The sequence below is a fragment of the Gavia stellata genome, chromosome 24 (genome assembly GCF_030936135.1).
Source record: "Gavia stellata isolate bGavSte3 chromosome 24, bGavSte3.hap2, whole genome shotgun sequence".
NCBI lineage: Eukaryota > Metazoa > Chordata > Aves > Gaviiformes > Gaviidae > Gavia > Gavia stellata.
Window position 1 is genome coordinate 11,163,504 of NC_082617.1, and position 27,673 is coordinate 11,191,176.

Sequence of the window (27,673 nt, forward strand, 5' to 3'; positions counted from 1 at the left end):
CCCCGAGCGCCAGCAGCAGGTAGGGCCGGGCTGGGGGCCCCGCGGGGCCGGGCCGCAGGGAGCTCGCCGGGGAGCGGCGGCGCGGGCTGCCCGCCCCGTCATGGCGCGGGGCGCTGAGGGGGCCGTGAGGGGGAGTCTCCTCCCCGCGACCCCTCCGGCTGCCGCACGCCTGGGCTGAGGGGAAAGCCGCGAGATTCTCGCCCAGGGAGCGCGGGGCGGCGCCGGGGGGCGGCGGGGGCGCGGAGGGAGGCGGCGGCCGTGGCGCCCCGAGGCTGTCAGCCCCTCGCAGGAGGGAGGCGGGCGCGGTGCGTCTCCCACGGCATCTGCGAGGACGGCGGCCAGGCTGCGTGATCGGTCTCCGTGACTCCCATCAGCACAACGCCTCAAACTTTGCGGTGCCTCAGTGTAACAGTTGCCGTCCTTCGGCGAGCTTGGCTCGGCGCGTTAACCCGCCCGGTGAAGTCGGAGAGTCTGTGGGTGACACACCCCGAGGAGGGAAGGGGCAGAACACCCCAGCGCAGCCGGGCTGGGCCTGCGGGGGCTGCGGGGAGGAGCAGGGCCCGGCAGCGGGCAGGGCCCGGGCTGCCTCCGCTCCCTCCTCGCTCGGGGAGCGTGTGAACGCTGGTGAGAATAGCGCAGGTCCCTTACGTGATGGAACAGCGGGGGTTTTGTTTGTTTTGTTCTTTGCCGGGGGAGGAATGTTTGAAAGCTGTATTTGAATAGAAATTCAAAAAATGTAGACACTTAAAACGTATTTAAAATGTTTCCTAGGAAGAGTGTTTTAAAAAAAAAAAGTTATGGGGATGACTTGTTTCAAGGAGGCCTCATTAGTAAGTAGATCCTCTTTGAATAAAACTGCTTTGAATGTTATTCGCTTTTGGATGTAAAAAGTCCGACTTTGCTAACAAGGATGATACTAGCATTGTTTCCCCTTAAGTCTCTTGTTTTTCTTACTCATCATTACAATTTCCATTTTCCACTACCAACTTTCTGCATGATGCAAGTTTATCAGCAAAACAATTTCCTCTGCTGGGGTATGGCATGGCTCAGCTTAGGGTGTCCTACTCTGGAGTCGAATGGGGGCGGGGGTTCCTTAAACATCTCTCATCCTTTAGGTTTCTCAAACTGTTGTACAGAACACTGTATAACATCCGTCTGGACAAATGAAGCGAAACCTGACTACCGAGGAATAGGCCTCGCACAACTTTGGCTATTGCAACCGGTGTCTCTTGTCCATGAGATAGTTTATTCCGTAGTCCCTACTACAGAGAGGTGAGAGATCGAAGTTTAACCCATACCACGAGCAGAGAGAAGCAGAAGTCATCCATGTTTTAACATCTGCTCCACAGGATGGCTGCTGCTGGCATTACAGCCGCCTCCCTGCCCGCCCCACTCTGTGCGTGCTAGGTGTGGTTTCAGGCTCTGGACCGAACTCGGCCGTTCACCTCCAGAGCAGATAACGAGAACGCTGTCCTCTGCGCTTATGCACCAACCCTGAGTGTCAGTGTTAGTTTATCTGTACCATCGATGGGCCCCGTCACAGGACTGACTTGCTGGAGGGGTGAGAAGTCCAGCTCCATGGATTTCACTAGAATTCAGCACGAAGATAGGACAGGAATTGTAGTGGTGACATAGGTGGGTGGTGAACTTCTTAAATGTTAAGTGTTTAAGTACAGGGAGGGGTTTTCCAGTGGTTGTCCGAGTGTTCAGATAACAATTTGTTTTAGTGAGAGCTGAGTACCTGCAATGTCCCCAGGAGAATGTCTCCTGCTCTCAGAAAAGTGGAGGCTTTCTCCAGCTGGATGAAATTCCAGTGCTATAGGGGAAACACTGGGGAAATTGAACCAGCCATCGATCTTTGGCCGCCTCTGAATGTCTAAAGGGTGAAAGCAAAAATGCCACTGCTAGTTTCAACTTTGATTTTACAGGCACAAATCCAACATGTTTGTGAATTTGTTCCTTTCATCACTGCAGCAGGGATGTGAGATAGCGTTCCACAATCAGGTTGCATGGTTCTGATAATGTTACCAAGGGGGAATGCTGCCAGCCCCGGCTAAAAGACTGTCTGTCTGACGTGTTCCAGGCTGGTTTTGTAGATACTTTATATTCTTTTGTGAGTGCTTCTGCCACTTACTGAGTTTGTAGCGTGGTCAGCAGTGTCTTTAAGGGGGACTGCTTCTGTGGAAGAGAAGAGGTAAGAGCCTTCCTACAGGACAAGAAACAGCAGTTAGCTGTTTTCAAAGACCCATACTGAACCAATGCTTCCTCCCACCCCAAGTTCAGATAAAATAACTTTTTCTTGTAGGTTGAGTGTTTTACAGAGTGCCGGTGGGAATGAAATAATTCTTAAAATAGCACTGTGATGTATTTTATTACTCAGGATTTATATCTGGTTTCAACTCAGTTTAGAAATACAAGCTTTCCATTTTAATTTTAATTCCAGTCTCAAACATTAGCAGCATGTATCTCTGAAAGAGGATGTTGGACAGGAATGTGCAGCTTCACAAACCAACCATTTCCCAGTTCTGCTTTGGAATCCTGACACCAAAAGAAACAGGTTTTTTTTCTTTTAAATACGAGCTGAAGTGATCAAGTTGCAGATTGGTTGCAGTAAAGCAGAACATGGTTAAACACAGATTTAACGTAGCTTGGGCACAATAACTAACTACTGTCTAGGAAGAAGCAGCTGCTCTGGGTTTTTGTTTGCTTTCACAGCACTTGGGAATTGCCATGTGAGTAATCTAGTTCTGAATATATCTTTGCCTGGTTGGTATCGAATGCTTTTCATGAAAAGGCAGAAAATTCTGATAAGGGCAATTTGTCAGCTACAAGTTGTGTATTATTTCTGTTGATTATATTTGATATCCCTTCTAAAAATCTAACCTGAAAAGAAAATTTTATGTATTGTTATTTTCTATGTCCACTGGTAATCTCTTTTGAATCCTTTCAAACTCAAGACTCAAAAGATGTCTTGTGCAGTGGCTTTCAAAGGTCACTGAGGTTTTACATTAAGAAAACCTGAAGTTGCCTTCTTTTTGTGCAGCTTATCGCTTTGTGTACTTCTGTCTGTCATGTCATTTGTTCTGCTTCTCACAGCATTAGTTCAAGTCCTTGTCTTTTCAATCCCTTAATCATTAATTAATCACTTCAGACACTAAGATGACGAAGGGAATTGGAAAGAAATGCTCTGGATGATTAATTCTTTTCCCATAAAAACAATAAACTTGCTGGAGTTCTCAGCTACGAGCCATGCTGGAACTTTTTTTCCCGTATCAGACAAAAATTCCCTAGGTGGGGATAGTGCACAGCTATTGAGCCTAAAACTGTGTTTTGTCGGTTTGTGAAGTATATTTCTGCAGGAGGCTCCACAAAACAATGGTCGTGTGAAAAGGCAGTGCAGTCAGATCCAGTCCTTGGGGCACAGGAGCAGGGAAGCTGTCACACTGGTTCATCAGTATTTGTCTCTGACGGCAGCTCGCAGCAGATGTTTAGACAAAGGAAGAGAATGGAAAAATGCACAGGCAGTTTTTCTCAGGTCTATCCTTGTGACTTTTGGCAGTCGAGAACTGTCAGGATTAGGGATTTCCTGAATTGAAGGTTGCATTCAGATATATTTTTTTAAAGTAAGGAGAATAAAAGTAAATGAACTGGTGGTAGGAGTGTCTGAACAGACTTTATACGCACCAGACCTGGATTTCAGAGGGTATGCTTCTGCCTCATGTCTGCTTCCCAAGAAGTCATGGACATTGGCAAATTTCCAGTATTTACGCTACGTCCTACAGTTTTCAGCTCCCTGATAGCAAAAGTTCACTGATTGCCAGGGTAGATTCATCAGGCCTCTTTATTAGCTAATTGACACACTGTTATGTGACTCTTTTTGTACACATACCGGTATGTTCATACCCTCCAGATAGAGCCACACTGCCGGTACTTGCCTGATCATAGCAGTGAATGCTTCTCTTGCAGTAGCACAAGTCCTGTTATGTCCATGACTGTACAGAGACGCTCAGAGTAGGTAGTCTGCTGATGTGGGTGTGTATCCAGGGCACTGGAAGAGAGCTGCCTGATGGTATGTCGCTGTTAAATCCCATCATAGGTGAAAGCAGATCAGACTGTTCATAAGATGTCAACTTTCAGTACTTCACACCTGCTCAGTGAAGGAAAGCATGGTCAGAAAAATTAGGAGAGGAAGTAGCAGCCTTTAAGCATTTGAGCGTAAACTCTCAGCAGGATTGCCAAATATTTATCTCTGATTATCCACTGATGATTCATTTGCAAGGTGAAATAGAGCTCTGACATCAGTGGAGTTAAATAGAGCCGCAGCAGCTTTTTCCTGGGGTGCTTTGCAGTGCTTGGCAGCCTGAAAATGCCAGACCGGAATCGCCATGCTGGATCACTGACACTCAGCTGAGGGAGAGTGGTGGTGCCGCTGACACTGGAGTGGTTGATTTGGTTGGTATTCTGGGGATTTCTGCCTGTTGACACTTCCCTCTGGAGAATAACCTTTATTTTAGTTTGTCTGTTTTTCCCCACTTTGGGGCGGACTGTGACTTAGCTAGTAACTGCATCCTCAGTCAGGATATTCAGACCAGATTGTCAGGTTTTTGGATGAAAATTTGAGAAGTGATGGTGACAGGGTGGAAGTCTTAGACGGTCTGGACTCTGAAGATTTTTTTTTTTTCCTTTTATTGTTTCAAAGTGTTCTTTTCTGACTACAGGCTGTGGTGTTGGTCTTCCTCTTCTCTTTTGTCGATCATTCACCTCCCACTGAGAACCTGAAGAGCTGGAACTGATCTCAGCTGATGTCCCAGCACAATTGGGAGAGGGAGAAACAACTGTTTGTCTGTATTAGGAGCTAGTCAGTCAGTGGGATGCCATCCAAAAAAAAAGTTTAAACATATGTTATTTACTGAATGTTTCCACACACAGTAAAAATACAGCTACAATTCAAAACAGCGTCTTTAAAACACTGGAGGAAATGAATCATCCCGGGATCTTTTGGGATGGATGGAGGCTGCTGCGCTGAGAGCTATCACCATTAGGACTTTCTCTTCTTTCAGGCTGGCTGCTTTGAGAATGCTTGTGGTTCCTCAACACTGAAGCCTAAATCCTGCTAAAAAGAAAATAAAACCCGTCTGTTAATCACCAGAGGCAGAGCTGCAAACACTTTGCTATGAGGAAGAAGGGAGTATTTTGGCGTGTCTGTTTATAGCATTGCCCTCTTGTGGCTGTGCAGTGGGGCTGTGGTGGCAGCTGGTTTGGGGGGCGAAAACAGCCTTTGTGAGAAGGTCTGTCTCGTCAAGCCAGAGTCATTAATGCTGTGGCCACACCTGCATACGGTAGGAGAACCGATAGCAAAATGGAAAGGGGAACTGTAATATCTCTGTGTGTCTCCACACTGATTTACTCGGAAGTGGGTGTTTGTGAGAAAACTATTTCATGTGAAATAGGGGTGTCCTGCCTCCTAGTGCAGAGCTGCCTGCACTTATGTGTGCTGGGTGCAGGACTGGAGGAAGCTTTTGATCGTAGCAGTAGGTCAGTCTCTTTTGCCTGTCAGCAGGTAAAGGCAGGTACCAAAAACCTACATTGGTTGTAACTCTCAGCCGTGCTTCATGTTCTGATCATTGTTCCTGATCTTGGAGAAGCACCTTGATTTTGAATGTATATTAAATGAATTAATTTCTGTTAATTCTGAGTTGCTTCATGTCTCATGTGGAGGTTTTTGAGATGGAAAGATAAATTCTGTCTGGAGCTGATTTGGAAGGCGGGAGCTCACTGCAGCAGAGTTTCTGTGCAGTCACTCCAGTCTCCCTTGGTGGGCTTACTGTAGGACTCGGAGGTGCTGTGCCGCATCGGTGTGGCATAAGGCAAAATTTCATCTACATGACTTTTACTCAGATCTTTTATACTCAACCCTAATATTTGCATGTACTTCTCTCGGCTTTGTCATACATGTAGCAATGGCTTATTGTAAGTCCTTTCACCTAGTCGCCTGTGTCTGATGCTACACCTACAGTGCAAGGCCATGTTTCATGCTTCCCTTTTGGACTTGTTTTAGGCCATCTCTTCTGGTTTCCAGCTCTTCTCCGGTTCTTCTGTATTACTTGGTTCTTCTTTGGGTTGTGGATAATGGATTGAACAGGCTTCTGTGCTACAGAGGAATGTATTGGCTAGTGCTGAGGGGAAAAACAGTTTGCGTAGAGTTGCAGATCATTTTCCCTGTACGCTGTCAGGACCTGGTGACTGGAGGAAGAACATCTGTGTCATTTCCCTGCAGCTGACCACAGGCATGTCTTCACTGCCTCCATTAATGTGTTTTGGCTATCACCACCAGATCTCTCTATGGGACATAATATGGGATGGTAGTCATATTTTAATGTACTGGATTATGTCTTATGGGTTACATAAGCACTCCTTTAAGATATGTTTTCAGCACTGAACAATGATTTGTGTTTGAGTATAATTCAGGGTTCATTTTTGCTCACAACGGAATGAAAGTAGTCAGTGGATTCCACTGATCCATATGTAGCTATGCTGTGTGTATTTAAGTGCATGATTCAGCTGTCACGTATGCTCTTAAGGTAGGGCTTTTAAACAGTTGATTGTATCAGCAGATTTTCTCTGGGTGTGTTTCAGATGGGACACCTATATATTCTCCAAAAGTTTTTCCTGTGTAAGTAATAATCTTGCTGATTTACATCAGTGCAACTGAGAAGAAACTCAGGCTTTTGTGTTGAAGTTTTTAGCCTTGGTGCATTGGGCTGAACCCTCTGTGTTTACTAAGTGGATCATATTCAAAAGGTAGAGAGACCAGAATAGAGCTGACATGACTCATAATGCAAACAAACAGCTGGAAAAAGTGAACAATACTCAAATCATCTGGGTGTTCTAATTTGCTAAAGTGGTTTAGTAGGAATTTTAACTTAGGAATGCAAAAACCTACTTGCCAGTTGTACAGATAATGCTGTACTTTGTGCTTAGGACTGTTGCTCTGAGATCTTCCTGGAATCAGATACCTATTTTAAATGAAGGGGGAAGCTGCTGAAGGGACAATACCAGGTTGATTTTTTTAGATTTGGGGCTGGCTGTGGCTATTAAGATGTAGCTGCTAGGAATACCATTAACTGTGCTGCTCCTCATACAGAGAACTGAAATAGTGTATGGAGTCACGATGTCTAGGGTAGGAGGAGCTCTTCCATGCCAATTTTCCTTGTCCCAAACAAGCTTTGTTTACTAGCTTCTTGAACGGATAGAAGGAAAGGGGTTGTTTTTACTTTTACATGTATATGAATTTAGGGCTGTTTGGAGACTGAAAACTGATCTGATCTGTCATTTTAGGTATTTTTCAATACCTGTTACCTTGGCAACAAAGCTGAAGTCCCACCAGATTTATTTTCAGTGGCTAACTGAAGAGTTAGTCATAATATATACTGTTTTGGCAAGGAGGCTATAAGGAATAGACAAGTATTTCCATTTTCAGTATGCACTGTTGTCAGCTGTTAATACTGTGCTGAACTGTTGTCTCTGTTTTATGCAGCATCATGTCTTGAGTTTTTTATTGTCAGAATTTGAATGATTCTGTAGTGTTCGCTCTCGCAATCTTTGTAAATTAATCAGAGTTTTTATGGGTTAACAAGGGATCAGAGAAAAAAGAAATGGCTGCGTGGGTAGTCAGAAAGTATAGATTCTCTTCAAAGTGTAGAAATAGCTAAACCTGAAGCAAGCAAATAACTAACTATTTGTGGTACATTTGATCTCTTCAGTGTCATTATTTCAGTGATCTGGAGAATGCAGCTTTTACTCTGGGAGCATTACTGTCGAAGTACAACCTGTTGATTTTGTTGGGATTGATCGTGCTGGTAGGATTGTATGACTTTGCTGCTCACACAGTGACTTAGGTTTTCCTGTTGTTACAGCAGAAATACAGTGGCGATTTACTTCTTCTGGCGCTTGATATAGGAGGTCTGGAATGCTGTGAGACAAGGGAGTCTCTCTTTTCCTGAGGAGATATATTATTATTTCTTTGGAGCAGTCTACATTCACCAGGCAATTTTTGGCAAATAAATAGAAGGAAAGAGAGAATTAGCTGGGTGGAAATGCAACTGTTTGCCCCCAAGGAACAATAAGGATTGGCGCACAAGAAGCTTTTTTGCAGCGTGAATGTTGTGTGGTTACAGGCTCTACTAAGATTTACTGTTCTCCCCATATTTTAGAAATTCAGTCTGTTTGCAAGTTATTTTGATGCTCTGTAAGTATTACCCGTTAAAATAAAACATACAGCCTTTGCCATCTAGAAATGCAGAAATTGTTACAGAAGTAAGCAGCAGGTGTTTTAGATACTCTGTGGTGTAATATTATGTTGGCTGCAGACCTTCCTGTGTGGGCTTTGTTTATGCAGCAAGTTTAGACAAATTAACTGGAACCTATCATGAACTAGACACTGGCGCTGCAAATGAGAAAAACCACATGGCATTCTGGCCTACCACCACTTACTTCACAGTCTCATTTAATTCAGCCAAGCTTTCCTGAGCAGCCCAGTGCAGGTAGGTCCTTACTACATTTGTGGGTATGTACATGTGTGAATTGCCACAAATTAACTGTAGGTCCAAAGGAAAAGTTATGCTAATTTTTCTCTTGTAAGTGGTCAGTTGCTGAATAAAAGCTGCAAGGAGAGTAAACTATTGAACAGTGGGTTTTCGAATGTAAGGGAGACGGAGTTCTCTCTCTGATGCGTTGTGAGACAAAGGAAAATAAGCCCCCTCATCCCCACAAGCACTGTTTCTTTTAAAGCAGGGTGCTGTTAATGTAGTGATCAGACCTCTGGGTCTCTGTTTCATGTAAATACTTAATTAAAATGTCTCTTTCCTTTGCAAGATGTAGGCCCCGTTACAGCTGAGTCTATTTAAATGAAGCACTGCGCTTATTTATTTTTTCACCCACTATTTTTATCAGCAATTTTCCACCTCTTCTTTTCCGATTGCCCATCTTCAGTAAGTATCCAGAAAAAAAACATCCAGAAGCATCACTGAATGGCTTAAAAATATATATGCTCTTTATAGTCTTAGAAACATCAGAGTACAAAGTGTTGTGAGGAAAGCCCCGTAAGCTAATATTTGCTGTGTCATAATACAGAGGATGTGTCAATAATAGAGGAACTGGCTACTAAATATTTACACCCATTCCATTGTATTTAATCTTGCTTTTATAGTTATTTAATTTAAAAACTGTTAAAATATTATCATTACTGTCTTGTGCATTTTGTGTTCTGAAGTACTCCGGCAATACCAGAAGTCGAAGGACGTTTTGGCTGAGTGTCTGTGTTCCTTCAGCTTTGGTAAAGCTGCTCTGAATGTTTGACGTTGAGTCATGATCAGACTGGAGCCTAACAGAATAAAGATTTTTCTCTTCTTTTTTCCTCCCTGGATGGTATTGTCTTGTAGAAGGATACTTTAGATAGCATCGTTAGATGCTTTAGATGGTGGTAGGCGTGAAGATGCGGCAGTATATGTGATGTGGAAGAACTAGGCATTAATTACTCCCTCTAATGGACTTTGTAGTGTGATGAGACTAAGAGATTCTGGGCTCTGCGTCCACAGGTTTTTCTTGAAGGGAACAGGACATTCCTTTCAGTAGAGTTGTGCTGGGCCACATCTGAGCAGTGCAGAACTGAGCACCTTCTTGGCAGAAACAAATTCAGAGGAGAGTAAAGGCAAATGGCAAAAATGCTGATCACATCAATTTATGAGGGCGTAGAGTGACTGTGTGACAGATGAGTGGGAGGCACAGCCACAGAGATGACTGTAAAGAGCATAAATGGAAGTGTTTAGAGAGGGAGGTAAAGATAACCATTTATTACAAGTTGCCGGGTGGAAATAAGAAAGGTGTTTTGGAATGGGTACCAGGAGAGAAAACTACTGAGTCCTGGATTGGCGGTGGTGGAAGCATCAGCTGTTAGGGCTTCCAACAGCACCACAACAGAGAGGATGCACAGCAGGGCAAGAACATCAGGTTTGCTAAGCAGAGAGACTGCGTGGTGTCTCTGACTTTTCTGGCCTTTCCTCTGAAGCAAACAGCTTCCAGCCTCAGGAAAACCATTTAACACTTTCCTGAAGAAGCAATCTCTTAAGTTCTGCCATTGGTCTGTGAGTCAGATGCAGACTTTTGCACAGTGTCAGCTTCCCTCACATACCAAGTCTCGTGTTTTGTGTTTGGTAAATAGGGAGTATATCCCTGTAATTATTTCTGTAGGCCAGTCTCCATTATATGGCATTCTCAGCTAGGTCTGTCGTGATTGTGTTAACTGCACATCTGGATACCATAATAAGTTGTTGTCTTCCACTGTTTGCTGAAATAATAGGACTTCTTAAGTTCTTGTTTTTATCATTATGCAGCCAAGTGTCATTTAGATGATCCATCTGCACTGAAATCCTGTATTCCAAGCCCTTTCCTTAAATAACTTTCCTTTGCATAAGACATTGGCTCTGCATAGCAGCCTTTCTGTGACTAAGCTGGACAGTTTTATTAACATCAGCTTGAAATTTGCCCGTTTCCTATGTTTCCAACAGAACATCCTTTTCAGTAGGGTCCTGGCAATCTCATCTGGCATATGCCCTCAATAAAATGTCTAGAGCACGTATTTCTCTGGCTTGATTTAACAATGCAACATTTGCCAGTGCATCAAGACGAGTGCGGCGAGCAGGGCGAGGGAGGTTATCCTCCCCCTCTACTCTGCCCTGCTGAGGCCGCATCTGCAGTGCTGTGTCCAGTTCTGGGCTCCCCGGTTGAAGAAGGACAGGGAGCTGCTGGAGAGGGGACAGCAAAGGGCTACGAAGACGATTAGGGGACTGGAACATCTTTCTTTGAGGAAAGGCTGAGGGACTTGGGTCTTGTTAGTCTGGAGAAGAGAAGACTGAGGGGGGATCTTATTAATGCTTATCAATACTTCAGGGGTGGGTGCCAGGAGGATGGGGCCAGTCTTTTTTCAGTGGTGCCCAGTGACAGGACAAGAGGTAACGGGCACAAACTGGATCATAGGAAGTTCCATCTAAACACGAGGAGGAACTTCTTTCCTTTGAGGGTGGCAGAGCACTGGAACAGGCTGCCCAGAGAGGTTGTGGAGTCTCCTTCCCTGGAGATACTCAAAACTCGCCCGGACACATTCCTGTGCGATCTGCTCTGGGTGACCCTGCTCTGGCGGGGGGTCGGACTGGGTGATCCCCGAGGTCCCTTCCAACCCCTGTCATTCCGTGATTATTTGCTGACAGCAGTAATAAACCATACCAGCTGTTGGAGTGTATTACACTTACTCCCTTCAGACATACTTCAGATTAATTTTTACCAAAGAACACTATAATATACAATTTATTCATTTTAGCCCTCTTTCCCTCTTTTGCCTGTATTTACATTCTGCAACTAGTTGGAAATGCAAGCTTGAACTGAGGGCAGAACTTATAAAATGCCAAGTTAATTAGAAGACCAAATAAATTGTTTTTCCAAAGTATCATATATGCTTATGAGCATATATCTGTAGGTTATAATATATCCTAAAATGAGATGCTAACAAAAAAGATTATCCTAGGTTTTTTCACCTTCAGTCTGTGAAGTTTGCCCAAGTGTGGCACTACACAGGTATTTATCAATAAAAAGTCTGAAGTGTTCTTCCATTTGGAAGGGACCCATCTCTTTCTAATGTTACGCAATCCAGGCATCTTGATTTGGGAATGCTGCAGCTGCAGAAGCCTTTCACAGCTGGCTTCCTTGGAGTCAGCGTTCCAGCATTCTTTTCACTGGGTCTTAGACCTCTGACACGCTGAACTTCCTTCACAGAGATCAGAAATACCAGCAAGACTAAGACATTGTTTTTATTATCTATTTCAGCTTGAGAATTTCCAGTGAAATTTTCAAAGGTACATTAAATAAATCAGAGTTTGCCAAGGTGACATTTCAAAACAAAATGCATCAGTTTGGACAACAGAGAAGCAGACTGTTCTAATGAGAGAGAGAGAAAGAGAATATTCTCCTGGAGAGCAGAGAAAGCACAGACAAAGTGGGGTCTGAACTTTCCGTCAGGGAAGTTTTGTTGTGGTCTTCTGTGGTTGGAGGATTTGGCCCCTTATTTAAGCATCTTTTGAGAGATTGTGAAAATGGGAACCTGTCATAGTTTAACCCCAGCTGGCAACTAAGCACCCCACAGCCACTCGGTCACTCCCTCCTGGTGGGATGGGGGAGAGAATCGGAAGAGTGAAAGTGAGAAAACACGTGGGTTGAGATAAAGACAGTTTAATAGGTAAAGCAAAAGCCGTGCAGGCAAGCGAAGCAAAACAAGGAATTCATTCACTCCTTCCCGTCGGCAGGCAGGTGTTCAGCCATCTCCAGGAAAGCAGGGCTCTGTCACGCGTAACGGGTACTTGGAAAGACAAACGCCATTACTTCAAATGTCCCCCCCTTCCTTCTTCTTCCCCCAGCTGTATATGCTGAGCAGGACATCATACGCTATGGAATATCCCTTTGGTCAGTTGGGGTCAGCTGTCCCGGCTGTGTCCCCTCCCAACTCCTTGGGCACCCCCAGCCTGCTCGCTGGGGGGGGGGGGCGGTGAGGAGCAGAAAAGGCCTTGACTGTGTGTAAGCACTGCTCAGCAGTAGCTAAAACATCCCTGCTTTATCAACATTGTTTCTAGCACAAATCCAAAACATATACTAGCTACTATGAAGAAAATTAACTCTACCCCAGCCAAAACCAGCATAGAACCTCAGACTGTCAGTAATTCATCCCTGGGTGTGTTAAGAGCAAAAGAGTAACCAGCAGCACAGCCACATATAGGCATTAGTTACCTTCCTCCTAGCACTCTTGTTTCACCTTCCAGGATATTCATAGCCACATACCAGAGAGCATGTCTGAGGCAGGTCTCTGCGCATCCCTTGGGCAGTGTTTGGCAGGTGCTGTGTCAGACACTGCTGCTTGCACCTCCAGGAGCCATTCCACCCCCTGGTAAGAGCATAGGGCTGCTCTTTTCCTGGGACGCTGCAGTGGAAAGTGGGATACAACTCTTCCTGCACAGCTTACTGCAAACACTTGGCAAATGTGGATTGGCTTGCTGAAGTGTGAGACGGTTGGAAGAACAAGCTCTTTACTTGGTTTGCGACGATCAGCCATACTGTGTTGTAATTCCATTGAACTGAATATTCCTGTCACAGAGTCTTGCTACCCCCTCAGTAATATTTGGTGGTGAAATTACTGAATTAGCTCTCGTTCTGTCACCTGCCAGACTACTAATGCCCTTTTGCTAACACACGAGCTGGTCCATCTCAAACCCCTCCAGAGTGTATTACTCTGATAGTAGCTTGTGTGGAGATTGTATTCAGGCGCAAGACACACAAAGCACATGCTGAATTTTGCATCTTGCTCCTCTGACAAGTTCAGAGAGATGAGGACGTGTTCCCTCTATCCTCAGGTTATTCAGTTGTATCCTTTCAGTGCTTCTCTGTTGTTCTCATCTCCAAAATCTCTTTCTCTGCAGCCCTTGCCATCTGGAACAGCCTTTCTGTTCCTCTGCGTCTCATCAACTTTCCATTTATTTGCAGTTTTCAGCTGACAAAGTGTTGCCTCTGTTGCTGATGTCTCTTAATTTCTTCCTCTCGTTGGCCTTATGACTAGATGTTTGGCTTGTTTCAACATAATTGCACTGTCGGCTGTAATGGATAGCATATTGTCTTGAGTTAGTGCCTGCTGGGATTAAGCATCTGTAAATGGCTGAAGGAGTCTCAGGCTTCCAAGAGGACTGTTTGCACAAACATGTTACGCCCCTATATTGCAGAGGGGGTGGGTGTGTTTGTCCCTGATAAAAGATTGGCCTCTGCAGTTCATCTTCACTAGCAGCAAGAGGAGGAGGGAGTTGGGACTCCCTACAGCTTCTGCAGAAGGGAGAAGCCCATTTGCTGTTAGAAATGGGCAAACAGGACTTCAATTATATTTTTCTCACCATTTTTTGCACAATGGCTCTGAAGCTGAACTGTGTTAGCTCCATGTCTGTTGCAGGGCTTGGATATGTTGTTACAGCAGCTGTTATGCTTTCAGCTGTGGTGAGTGATTAACATCACAATTAAAGATTGAAAAACTTTCATTTTTCAATTGCTTGTAAGAGTCGCACTCTCTTTTAACTCTTTCTAAGGAGTTTTTCCAGTTTTATAGTGGGAATTTGGGATAAACTAAGTCAGGTTGACTGAAATCATAACGTTAAAAGTTCATTGTTTTCCATCTTTGTTTGATAACTGATTTCAGCTTAGGAGTCACTTTGGTAGCTAACTTGCTATTTTGCTTTCTGGTTTGTAACATTCTTTATTTCTGCCTTGAAAGCTGAGCATATTGTACTTTTGTCCATCAACTGCTGTGAACTATCTTCTTTGTCAAAATACTGGATGCTTCTAATATAACATTTTAATTTTTTCTTCCCTGTAACCTGATACCACTCAAAGGCATGCTGTAATATACGGACAAACTTCCTTTGCCAATGCGACAGAAATGTTTTATTTTCTTTCAGTATTACCAAAGTGAATTCTCTTATAATATAGTTAGAGAAAAATGTTCATTATGTTTGTTAAAAGAATGGATTGCATATTCTTAATACATTGCATTAGTATGACAATACACATATTAAACCAAAATTGCAATGTCCTTAGGACAGGTTATTGTGTATATTAGTGTAATTCCTATAAGGTGACAATTACACAGAAGTACTGAAGTAATGTGTCAGAACAGAAGAGATATAAGAAACCTGTTAATTATCTAACTTTGATGATATTCACAAAATTTTCCAGAAAGAGCTGGATAAGATAACGCAGGTTTTAGGAAAACTGTAAATAATGTTTGTGCAAGATGTACGGCGTGTAGTTAAAAGGGGTTTATTTCCTACAGTCTTGAACGTCATGCAGTGTTTATAGAAAAGAATAGTCAGCAAGGGTATTAGTCTTTTCCTTACATGCCATATTAAAAAGCTATAAATTAGTAAGGAAAATATGTAGAGTGAAATGAGGAGAGGCAGACAAAAAACAGAGAAAAGAGAGTCTAGGAAAGAGTAAGTCAGGAATAAGCCAGGAATTAGAATTGATTGGAAGTGAAAATTAACAGTGATCGATTGAGAGACCTTCCCCCCACACTTTTTTTGTTTTTCCTTCAAAATTCAGTGCAAGAGGAAAAGGAAACTTTCCACTTGTTTCCTGGAACAATAGTTAAGAGATCAGAAGCAATATAATTTAAACATGTGTTTCCTTGTACTATGCATATTGAACAACATTCTCTGTCTCGCCCCTAGCCTGTCAGCATGGTGGAACACGCTGAGTTTTCGAAGGCTGGGAAGGAACCTGGCCTTCAGATTTGGAGGATTGAGAAATTTGATTTGGTACCAGTGCCAAAAAACCTGTATGGAGACTTCTTCACGGGAGATTCCTATCTGGTGCTGAACACCATCAAACAGCGGAATGGGAACCTCCAGTACGACTTGCATTTCTGGTTAGGTAAGTCTGAAGGGGCAGCGCAAGGAGAGCTCTGTTCCTCTCACTACACCAGCCTTGTCCAGTAAGTGTTACAGAGGAAATAAAAAGCAGAACTGGCAGTACGGTGAGAATGCAATTTTGGGTGCATACAGTGCTACTCACCTTAAATATTTGAAATGGTTTCTGCAATAGTGAGTACAGCCTTCTCTGTACCTAGAAATAGCTTTTTTCTGATAAAGATGACAGAGTAAGTCCCTGTTGTCCAGAGGCTCACAGAAAAGACAAGATCTCAGATGAAAGGGGCTGCTGAAATCCTTTCTATTTGAAAGGATGGAGGTCGGGTGTTATCCTCCTGACTCAGTAAGTGGGATTTTTCCCCCTGAAGTTCAGACCTCCTAACTGGCCTTCTGCAGTAAATGTCACTGAGTAATATGTCAAGGCTTCTGCCACATCCTGCAAAACCGAGACTCTTTGACAATGTCATAATTAAAACTAAAGTTAAATGTAAGATACTTGCATGGTGGTTTGTCATATCTGCCTTCTGTCAATAGGTTTTCCACACCAAAGAGCTCCAGAGAGGCAAACTGCTGTGGAACTGCTGCTGCATTAGTATCTACAGCCTTCATAAAGCCTGATAATGTCTTTGTGCAGATTCATCTGTCTGTGTCTTTGCTCCATAGCAAGTTTCCTTCCAGGACAGGGTGGAATGGCAAAAGAAAAGTGAGTGATACCTATCAAAGAGACAGCTGTGAAGCAGTGGGGCTGCAGCAGTTACGATGGTATTGTAAGCCTGCCAGAAAAATATGCAGTTTACACTGCTGTTTGGGGTCATTATTAGAAAAGTTTGGAAATGGCTATTCCACAGACCTTCCTGGAAACTAAACTTCCCAGTAATCTGCTTTCTCCCTGGTGTTTCTCCACAGTTGAATGTAGAGGCCTGCATTCCCTCCAGGTTGTTGCTTTTTCATTTCTTAGGAGATGAAAGCTCTCAAGATGAGCGTGGGGCAGCTGCCATATTCACTGTCCAGATGGATGACTACCTTCAAGGGAAGGCTGTTCAGCATCGCGAAGTGCAAGGCCATGAGTCCTCAACTTTCCTGGGGTACTTCAAATCTGGCATCAAGTACAAGGTAGGTGATGACTGGGTCTTTATACTACCAGGCTGAATCAAGTTTGCAAGAAATGGCATCCTGCCCACTGCCCAATTCTCAGAAGAATGAGAACTGCCCTTTTTCCAGTTGCTTAAAAACCATTTTCAACCAGATGTTTTCAATGAGTTGGAACTGACAGGGTGGAGAACAGCAGATCCCAGTGGGAGAGCTTTGGCTGAATTACTAATACACAAGCAAAGCCCTAGGAAATTTTAGGAATTGAGGTTTTGTTTTTCTTCGAGAAGCAGAGAAAAGAACAGTCCCAAGACATCTGGAATGAATTTAAGAGACAGCAGTCTGAGTTAATGGGAAACGCCTACCCAGTAGATTTAATTTCTCCCCACTTACATAACAGAGTTTCACCTTCCCAGTCTCTTTTTCTGTGCTTAGCCCACCTCCTTAGCATACTTAATGTTTTGGTAAAGTAGACAAATAGTAGTGGGTGTTGCTCTTCCATGCCATTTCAGTGAAGTGGAACAGAAGAAGTAAAAACAGTCAAGAACAGTTATATTTGTTAGGAATCCAACGGCACAAAGTGATATCAGATCGAATGCTTGCAAAGTGCTTACATTTCCTCATGTCTAAGACTTTCCTAGTCTTTCTGTTTTGCTTATCTCCCACTCATTTGTTGTTATTTTCATTCATTTGAATTTGGTTACGCTTTTTTGAGGATAACTGACATGAGTCCTGTTGCTTACATTGATAAGTAATTCCAAGTATCTCTTTATCAGCAGAGAAAGTGAATCTTGAGGCTGGGATAATTTCTGGTAGGCAGGACATGTAATACACATAGAAATACACTCTTCACCCCACCGGTCCTATTAAAACCTACTAATACCTCAGCTTATTGTGATCATCTTCAGATTTGGAGATCTCCAACTGAATTGTGTCAGTGTCCCTTAGATGCTATGGGAATGGATAGCTGGGATGTATTGATAGATACATGCTATACAAAAGCCCAGCCTGGGCAAGCTAGCTCTCTCTGCAAGCTGCTGCTGACCCTTTTTCCTGTGAGAGGCAAAACTTGCTCACTGAGAGCAAAGCAGTAGGATTTTCATTTTTTCTGAAGCAACAGCACAAGTGTGAATTGTTGTTTCTTCATTTTCCCTTAGGCTGGTGGCGTGGCTTCTGGCTTCAGACATGTGGTTCCCAATGAAGTAACTGTGCAGAGGCTTCTGTGGGTCAAAGGCAGGCGAACAGTCCGAGCGACAGAGGTCCCTGTGACCTGGGAGAGCTTCAACACAGGGGACTGTTTCATCCTTGACCTTGGCAGTGTAAGTACCATGTAAAAGACAGGTTTAGCCGACTTTCAGGGGCAGGAGATGTCTGATTAGTTCACGTAAGGATTTTTTTTCCCCCACTTTGTTGAAGCTATCTCAAGTGTTGAGCATTCTGAAACACTGTTTAGCCAGTCTAACATCTTTCAGTCTCAGCCATACTGCCATCTCGTCTAGAGAGGGCGTTGTTACGCTCTGACAGCTGCACGGTCTTTCTCTTTTCCCCCAGAACATCTTTCAGTGGTGTGGCTCCAACAGCAACCGCCAAGAACGGCTGAAGGCCACTGTACTGGCCAAGGGGATTCGGGACAACGAGCGGAATGGTCGCGCCAAGGTCTATGTTTCGCAGGAAGGATCAGAGCGGGAGGAAATGCTTCAGGTTATTCACTTTGTCCATTTCTTTGTGCTGGAGAGGGAAGGGTGGTGTATGGAAGAATGGGTGGCATGGGTAGATAGGCCTCAGTAGTGTGTGTCTTTACATATGAAGTGTTAGTGGTATAAACACTCAATTCAATGCAGACTTGGTCCTCTGCATCGCTGGGACATCAGAGTATATTTTCACTGTTGTTGATCTATAAATTTCTTCTATTTGTTTTGTGGCTGGAGCATCTGGAGAACAGAGATCCTCTGGACTGGCTGGTAATGTTTTTTCTCTCTCACAGGTCCTGGGACCAAAGCCCAGTTTGCCGCTAGGAGCTTCCGATGAGACCAAAACTGATACAGCCAATAGAAGGCTGGCTAAGCTCTATAAGGTAACAAGAAACAGGTGGACTCTGACAAATAACCTTGTGGAGAATGGAGTGATCTTTGAGCAATTAGATGGAGCTGGAATAGCAGAGGGGAGCTGAGCTGAGTCCTGCTCCTGCCTCGCTCTGCTGTTAGCTTTTTGTGAAGTTTTATGTATGAACCTTGGTTGCTTACACTGCATACTCACATGCTTTCTATTGTCTTCATCCCCACTTTTGACTGCAGTGAGAGAGCTGGGACCTTCCAGGAATTTTTGAGGGAAAGGCAGAGTGTGAAATGAATGGGGAAGAAAGGGAGTTTTCCTTTGTGTTATTAGGCATTGTGTTAGGAAGATGACAGGAAAGAACTAGAAATAGTGAGCCTGAGAGCCAGGATCTACCCCTTTCTACATCCAGTGAGCATGATGAAGCAATGATTTGGAAGGTAGCATTTTCCATCAGCTAGTGTAGAAGAATGTCCAAAACTTTTTGGGAGGCATCTCTACAGCAGTCTCTGGTAATGATGTGGTGAATATCTGCCAAGATGGTTTGTAATGTAGACCTTTATCCGTTAGTAGGTACAAGAACTCAGACTATTAAACCCACTTGACACAGGGAGGCCTATTCACAGTTACCAAGACTGTCCCCTCCAGTTCTTGAGTGCAGTTGGTTTGCTTTAGAAGATATTTCTTGGCTGCTTGCACACCAAGGATATTTACCATTTTGGATCAATCTTTCTTTGGTCCCAGCAGTATCTGCTTTGCTAGAAGTACTTGAAATCTTCAGAGTAAGTGTTATGCTTTTGTCGTACTGTTGCTGTGTCAAAGTTATCCTGTTTGAAAAACAATAGTGCCTGAAGCAGCCAATCCATTCAAATTTATTTCCCTTCCACTCCCGGAGTTTTGGACTATGGCCATGAAGCTGGAGGGGAACAGATGATGCCATATCTAATCTCCATGCTGTGTTATCACAGGTCTCCAATCGGGCTGGGAACATGGCAGTTTCGCTGGTGGCAGATGAGAACCCTTTCTCCCAGGCAGCCCTGAGTACAGATGACTGCTTCATTCTGGACCATGGCACAGATGGAAAGATCTTTGTTTGGAAAGGTACCATAGAGATGCAGGTGATGAAGCTGATTATACACGCGTAGGATCTTCATCCAGTTACCAATCCCTGTTTCTTTCAAGCTGGGTAGGGGAGCATACACTTGGTGATGGAGCATTTCAGGGCAAGTTCGGATAGCATTAACAATCTCAGAAAAGCACCCTCATCTGAAATGCCAGGTGCTGAGGTACAGGGTCTTTAGTGTAGAGAATTAAAGGAAGGGTCCTGGGAGCCAGGAAGAAAAAACTAAATCAACATCATAGGTAGAAAGGCAATTATGCTCTCTCAACCATCACAGAAAGGCATAAAAGAGATTGAAAAATTGTCATTTGCTATTTGGCATCATCTAGCTAGAAGGCTGGGCCCTTCTACTGTTGCAAAAGGTAGAAGTACAGGGGACAGTTTCTTCTCTGGGTATGCAGAACTTTTTAAAAAGTTGACCTCTTTTCTCTCTATTTTCATTAAAGGCAAGAGTGCCAACTCTGAAGAGAAGAAGGCAGCACTGAAAACAGCTTCTGAGTTCATTGATAAGATGGGTTACCCGAAACATACCCAGGTAAGGACGTGCAGCCCACCTATGGCCAACCCCCAGGCACCACTGGGGTTACTTTTCTGCCACACAGGCCACTGACTTCACAGCACGGCTCATGTGAAGTGTCACTAGCAGCCTTTCAAGTAGCTCCTGGTTTGGGTGATCTGCTTTTCTGCAGGGAGATATTGCAGTCTTGCTCCTGGGCTAACACTGTCCTTAAAATAGCATTTACCCCAACACAACTAGTATTTAACATTTCTTCCTCTCAGATACTTTTTTACCTTTTCCATGACCTCTCTCCAAAGAGTGAAAAAGAGAAGGCATAGATAAACCTGCCCTTCTTGTTCTTAGGGAGATGATTCTAAAGGCTTGACATCCCTTCAGCCTTCCTTAGAACTCACCTGAGACTGACTCTGCGTCCTACAGCATATTGAGACCCATATTGTTGATTGTGATAGTATGGACCTTCCAGGTGTAGTTACACAGAGGCTTAAAGATTGAATAACGCTGGCTTGAAAGAAAGAGATCCCTTAAAACTAGTGGTCACAAGCAGCAGAAAACAGATGGTTTGTGATGTGTCGTTTCTCTTGGCAAAGATCTGCCCATAGATAGCTGGAGGTACTATTGATTGCTGTGTCTCTTGATTATGGCGTCAGCGAGACCTGACATTGCTCTTAATACTGCATCTTGGCACCAAGTGTTTCACTGCTGTGATCTCAGAAGGGATGTACCAGGCAATTCTCTGTCAGCCTGAAACCAGGGCTCACATGAAGCAAGGAGTAGCCAGAGCTGGAGCTTTGTAGGATGGGGGGCAAGGCTGCTCCTGATGGTCTGGCTCATTTGTTTCAGGTCCAAGTCCTCCCTGAGAGTGGTGAGACACCTTTGTTTAAGCAATTCTTCAAGAACTGGCGGGACAAGGACCAGACAGAAGGACTGGGGCAGGCTTATGTTTCTGGTCACGTTGCCAAGATCGAGAAGGTACCTTTCGATGCTGCCACTCTGCACACCTCCAAGGCCATGGCTGCCCAGCACGGAATGGAGGATGACGGCTCTGGCAGGAAACAGGTGAGCAGTGTCAGAATCCCTTTGGGAAGGTTTCCAGAATTTTCCTTGCTGCTTGATGGCTTTCCTACAAGAGCTGCGAGACAAATGGAGGCCTGAGGCTCATCAACACTGCAGTTTTGTAAAGTCTGGGGGAATTTTTAACACTGGAAATACCAGCAGGGTCTTGAGAGCCCTGCAGCTAAGCGGTGTAGATGAGCTGTTAATTTTGACCCAAAAATTCCCCTGGGGGCAATGCTTCACCCAGCAGTGTGGCCCCAGACTTCTTTCTCATTCCTCCTCCTCCCTGTTATTCTAGCTGTTGCCATCACACGTGTGATAGGTGCTGAGACAATCACCTGGATGCATGCATTTGCACATCGAAGCAGTGGTGGAGGTGGGCTTGAAAAGGGCCGAGTACTCCAAAAGCCCACAGAGATCCTAGCCAACGTTAGACTTTTCAGAAGTCCCCAGTAAAGCCTAAAAGCTCTATTCCCGACTGACTAACCGAGAGAAACTGAAATGATCATGTTAGGTACAAAATGGGCCTCAGTTCTGGCAGTGCTGACTGCAGTAGTCTGACTCACGTTTTCTCCGGGGGTTCTGGTTGAATCCAGTCAAGGTTTGGGAGCTCACAACAGGATAAGCTCCACGTGCCCTGCTTCCAGGCCTGGCTGCCGGCTGTGGAATGCCAGGCTTCAGCGGCGCTCCCCAGCAGATGGGGCTGCAGGGCTGCGAGTTCTGGGAGGCGAATTCGGGAAGGAAATGGAATGAGCTCTGTCAGGATAAGTCTGCTTATTCTGCTGTCACGTTGAACTCAGAATATTTCTGCTCCTCTCCTTTTCTAGATTTGGAGAATAGAAGGCTCACAGAAAGTGCCAGTGGATCCTTCGACGTATGGCCAGTTCTACGGAGGGGATAGCTATATTATCTTGTACAATTACCAGCACGCCGGAAAACAGGGACAGATCATTTACACTTGGTAAGAACGTTTTCCTGATGCAAGTCAGGAAACATTGGGGCTCCATGTGGGGCTGAGAGTTCACTTCTTTCAAAATGGATCACTGCTGGTTCCCACTTACAGAGGATCCTCAGGGGATAAAATTTCAGTCTGGATAACCTTCCCTTGCAAACAAAACAGTACCAGAGGTCTGGAATGTTTTGTTTGAAGTGGGACAATGGGAGGAATTACTGTGCTAGAATTCCCCCCCCCCCCCCCCCCCCCCAGTAGTAGTTACTCCCTTCTTCGGATCGAGCTCTAGTTCTTTTTGCAGAGTTCCTACATCTTTTGAGACCACTTTAACTAATTTTTGATACTCTGCCACCTCGGCTGGTGGCTTGTGACTGTTACAGTTCCCAGACGATGCCCTTAAAGGGAGTTTTTCAGCAGGCAGTCTCACGGTGGCCTTCTTCCTGCTCGTCAGTGAGCAGAGAGCGCACAGGCAAGCTGTCTAACTGAAATCAGAAAGGATGCAGTCTGTAGAGGGGCTGCATGTATACTTCTTGATAACAGTACCAACAGGCATGTTTTAAACTAGCTGCTAGAAAGATAATGGGAGATAGGCATGAAGATACTAAAGAATCTGTGCTTATTATCTAGAAAACGTTCCTCTCTCTCTCTGCAATCACTGTATTACAATATAGAATAGTGAATTTCTTCTTCATGTTGAATGAAGTGCTGCAGAGGTTTGGAAACAAAGGTTTTCCTTACCTCTTCTTGATCTCTGTAAGGTGTACGTGTGTTGGAAAAAGGGCTGAAAATAAAACTCAAATTTTGCTTTATGTTTCAGGCAGGGTGCTGATTCCACTCAAGATGAAATTGCGACCTCTGCATTCCTCACAGTACAGCTGGATGAGGAGCTGGGAGGCAGCCCCGTGCAGGTAAAAAACCCAAACACAGCCAACTAACCAACCAACAAACCCAACACTGTGGGAATGAGTAAGATATATATTATCTTGTGTATATAAGATATTATCTTATCGTATTATCTTATATGACACCAATTGGCAGTGGAGAAACCCAGTCATGTAGTAGCCTGCAGCCACGGTGTAGGTATTGTGGAGTGGTGGTGTGCCTAATCTACACTCCAGCTATTACACAAGAAAATTTTACAAGTGGCCTATAGACGGGTTTTTTACGGCTGTTTCTTGTTATCTCTGTGCCAGTGGATCACTCACCAATTAAAATGAAATGGCAATTGTCGAGAGCTCGGTTTAAACACTGGTCCCTTTTTGTGTGGGAGGTAATAGCTAAGCTCCCGTGATCATCTAGGTGCGATGTGAATATTCCAGCTGGAAAGTTGGTTGTAAAGGCCATTTCTAGTACATCTTGCGCTACTCTTCAGCAGCAGCTTAAAACTGACAGGAAGTTTCTTTTTCTCTAGAAACGAGTAGTGCAAGGAAAAGAGCCACCTCATCTGATGAGTATGTTTGGTGGAAAGCCCTTGATTGTTTACAAGGGTGGAACCTCTAGGGAAGGAGGCCAGACAGCCCCTGCAGAAACACGGCTCTTCCAGGTCCGGTCCAGCACCTCGGGAGCTACCAGGGCAGTAGAGGTATGCGGAAAGAGAGCCAACCTCCGTGTTGTGTGCATAGGCTGCGATGGGAACACCGTCCCTTTGAACAGAACAAGGGCCAGGTTGAGCTTTCTGATGTAAACTGAAACACACTTTGAAAACTTTACCAACTGTTGAAAGATTCCTCTTTTCCCATAGATAAGTAGTGATAATCATTATTTTCTAATTAGTTTATAAATATCACCTTGAATACATTTAAGCTATTTTCTCCTAAGTCCCCACTAGATGCTGCACCCTGCATACTATGATACTTTTCAGACTGTTGAAAACCATTAGGATCGGCCATTGTGACTTGTTCTAAGCCTGTGTGACAACAGTGCTCACGACAGAAACTGCTAAATACCCTGTCTGCAAATAGAACTTGTGCCAGGACATAGGTAAAGAACCCTACTCCTTTGACAGAAAATGCACACAACCCCCCCCCGCCCTGTGCAACAACAAAAGAGAGTCTAAATCCCAGCCAATAGCTACACGTGAGGCAAGAGCACTGTTTTATGACTGCAGCAACTTCCTAAGTTTCTAGCTTCAAGATGGCATATCCTCGTTGACATACAGGAAATTACGTTAATGATTCATCAGCCTCAGCAGCAGGGATATTGCTCTACAGTGGTCTCCTCAGCAAGCTGTTAAATCTCCTGTCATAACCATAAAGACTGGCAAAACGATGGATCCAAGCGTTCTTGCCATAGGCCATACGTATCTGTAGATTACGCACAGAAACACACATTTATTTACTCTTCTCATATGATTAAGTCTAACTTATCACTCGGATACAGGCAAATATACAACATATCTTATAGCCTTACATACTTGTATGGAGTATCTTGTTTGCAGTTTATTCAATGATAGGTACTGATTTTTATTTTGAAATAATGGGCTCTGTGTAGAGGACAATTACATCTGACACGTGCAATGTTCTTTCTTTTCAGCTGGATCCTACTGCCAGTCAGCTGAACTCCAATGATGCCTTTGTCCTGAAAACTCCCTCTGCTGCTTACCTTTGGGTTGGCCAAGGAGCCAGCGATACTGAGAAGTCGGGAGCACAAGAGCTGCTGAAGACACTGGGAGCTCGCCCAGTACAGGTTTCCGAGGGCAGAGAGCCAGGTGAGGGAGGCACAATGGCATCTGAGATAATTTCTGTGTAGCTGTATGTTCTCAGTAATTATTTCATGGTTATTTTCTTTTGTCTCCCAGAACAAGGAAATGCGGACATAGGCACAAAGGGGCTTCTCCAAAGTGTCTTCTTTACGTTTAACAGCGCACTCATGTTTGTAGGCCTTTGGGACTTCCTGACATAGAAGAGTGTTTCAAGTCCTGCCCAAACCATACTCCTACTGTGGTTTCCATGAATGGTTGAAGCATCAGTATCTCTCTTTTTCAGATAATTTCTGGGCAGCGTTGGGTGGAAAAGCTCCTTACCGTACCTCTCCCCGGCTGAAGGACAAGAAGATGGACGCTCACCCCCCTCGTCTTTTTGCATGCTCCAACAAGAGTGGACGCTTCACTGTGAGTAGCTAAGAAGATAGTCAATTCATTTAACATCCGTCTGACAGAGCTGGGAGAAACTCAGTCCCAGTCTGCTCTGAGCCAACCAACAGGCTGTTACACCTTATCTTCCTGTGTGGCGTTGCCTCCAGAAGGAAAGCATTGGCACCATTTTTCTGTGGAGCCAGGAGCTCGTTCTGTTGCTCTGCTGTGTCAGCACAGCAGCTTTCTGAAGCATCAAACTGGTCCTGCCCTGGTTAACAACCAGCATTCAGACTCCTCAAATTTTAACTCATGAATCTTTCAAGTAAAAAGAGGCAGCATTACAAGTCTTGGGCATGAGTGAAAGACAGTTCCTCTAGGTAGACAGAGACTGATTTTGTATTCTGTGGTCTAAGAGCGCTCCTGTGACATAGCCTGAGTCGCATGGTCCAGTGCCACGCCAGTGTCTAGCTTAATGCAGCTCACCGACTGGAGGTGAAACTCGAACCTCTGTGAACTGGATTTCTCCTGTAAAGGTAAAATGGTGCTTGAAGTACATGCTCATCTTTTCACCTTATCTTTCCCAGATTGAAGAAGTTCCTGGAGATCTGACTCAGGATGACCTCGCTACAGATGATGTTATGCTCCTTGACACATGGGATCAGGTATGTCACAAACTGGCTCTAGATTGAGACCCAAATTACAATAGCTGGAAGAGTTGTTGTGTGACAGGGTCCTTTCCTCTTCAGGCGTGAGAACAAACCACCTCACTAGTGACATTGGACTTACACCCAGAACTTAAGAGTTGGTGTCCTGCCGTTTCTTTGGTTAGCTTAAGGGCTGAAGAAGATGGGCTGATGTGCATCGTATGTACTCCCCCAATCTGTAAACTTCTCGAGGGCGGCATCCTCGTCCTGGCTGGAGGGGACTGTGAACCAGTGTTAGGATTCAGCAGTTTAAGATACTGACACATTTCCTGTTATTTTTCAGTAACACTGGGCGTAAATCAGCCAAAAGGCAACTTAAGAGATGAATTTTGTATGTTTTAAATAAAAATGTTCAAACGTCTGCTACTTTTTCCTGATGTTAAGCTAGTGTATAATTTGTTCATGTGTCTGGAATTTATGCAGATAAAACAGTCAAAAAGCTTCTTATCTACCAATAGCTTTAGTCACATAGGTCAATGATCCAGGCGCACCAACCCAAGTATGTTCTTGTTCTGTGTCACACGCTGTTCACTGAGACTTTGTCTAAATTATCCTCTTTCATAAAGACACTGATTGTTGCTGAAATAATTCATATCGGGCTTTTTTTATCTTTAGGTCTTTGTATGGATTGGGAAAGATGCCCAAGAAGAGGAAAAGACTGAGGCTTTGAAATCTGGTAATGTCACATTTTCCTCTCTGAACTAACCGTTTCTTTTCCCACTATCTGATTGTAAGGCAGGCAATTTAATATACTGAGAAACATACCTTAATCACAACATAAAATTCAATGTTGTGATCAGTCAGAGATCACAGCTCTCAAGAAAGGAGGATCCCCAAGATCAGCATAAAGAGCTGTAGCATTCAGTCACGCTGTGCTCAACCCCTAACGCTGAGAAAGCATCCTTCTGTGGGTAAGCGGGTGTAGGCTGCCGCTATATTACAGCATTTTAGAATCCTTGTGTCAGTTTTCTACAAACAAGTGCCAGTCTTCTACCAGGTGTAGATAAAACCACACAGTGAAAACATTTGTGGGTTTTTTTTATGAACAATCTGAAATTGTATCTATCTCTAGCATCCACTTAGCTATGGTTAAGCTGTTTCAGCAGTTGCTCCATGAGACTTGGACTCTCTGAGATTTCCTTCTACTTGTGTGTTTCCAGCTAAACGGTACATTGAAACTGATCCAGCCAGCCGAGACAAGAGAACTCCAGTCACGGTCGTTAAGCAAGGGTTTGAGCCGCCAACCTTCTCGGGCTGGTTCCTGGGCTGGGATGATGACTACTGGGCTGTTGATCCTCTACAGAGAGCAATGGCAGATGTGGATGTCTGAGTAACGAGTTTTTCTCTCTCTATTTTTTTTTTTTTTTTTTTTTTTTTTTTTTACATGGAGCAAGTTTAGTGCCTTCAATGCCTTCAAAAGCTACTTCCTCCTGCAGGATGCATGCTAACAAGGCAATGATGTTAATAGCCAATTAGCTGTGCAATAATTACCAAAAACAATCACGACCAGTCATCGACCGTACTCCTTGCTTTGATTATATTTAATACAATAAAGCTTGTATGGAATATGTGAAGAATAGAAATGGTGGGGTTTGTTACCAAGA

General features: G+C 44.2%; 1 protein-coding gene across 2 annotated transcripts; it reads left to right on the forward strand.

The window, feature by feature from the left end:
- Positions 1-27,637, forward strand: GSN (gelsolin). Of its 2 annotated transcripts, none has more exons than XM_059828685.1 (17): positions 1-19; positions 15,309-15,510; positions 16,465-16,619; positions 17,753-17,914; positions 18,147-18,296; positions 18,580-18,669; positions 19,616-19,748; positions 20,214-20,302; positions 21,128-21,343; positions 22,168-22,301; positions 23,110-23,200; positions 23,704-23,874; positions 24,825-24,999; positions 25,277-25,401; positions 25,950-26,027; positions 26,685-26,745; positions 27,230-27,637. In XM_059828685.1, exons 2-17 carry the CDS (start codon positions 15,318-15,320, stop codon positions 27,397-27,399), a joined length of 2,193 nt encoding a protein of 730 aa, XP_059684668.1. In that variant the 5' UTR covers positions 1-19; positions 15,309-15,317; the 3' UTR covers positions 27,400-27,637. The 2 variants fall into 2 exon arrangements, with proteins under 2 accessions (XP_059684668.1, XP_009813793.1); XM_009815491.2 differs by lacking the exon at positions 1-19 and adding an exon at positions 13,898-14,079.
- Positions 27,638-27,673: the final 36 nt, after the last annotated feature.

What these genes read in the sequence shown, in the direction of transcription:
- GSN (XM_009815491.2), top strand. Translation starts at nt 13,945, where the DNA reads ATGGGCAAACAGGACTTCAATTATATTTTTCTCACCATTTTTTGCACA. An exon ending in CTGTTATGCTTTCAGCTGTG is followed by an intron (nt 14,080 to 15,308) that starts GTGAGTGATTAA and finishes TCTCGCCCCTAG; the next exon opens with CCTGTCAGCATGGTGGAACA. An exon ending in AGCGGGAGGAAATGCTTCAG is followed by an intron (nt 18,297 to 18,579) that starts GTTATTCACTTT and finishes TCTCTCTCACAG; the next exon opens with GTCCTGGGACCAAAGCCCAG.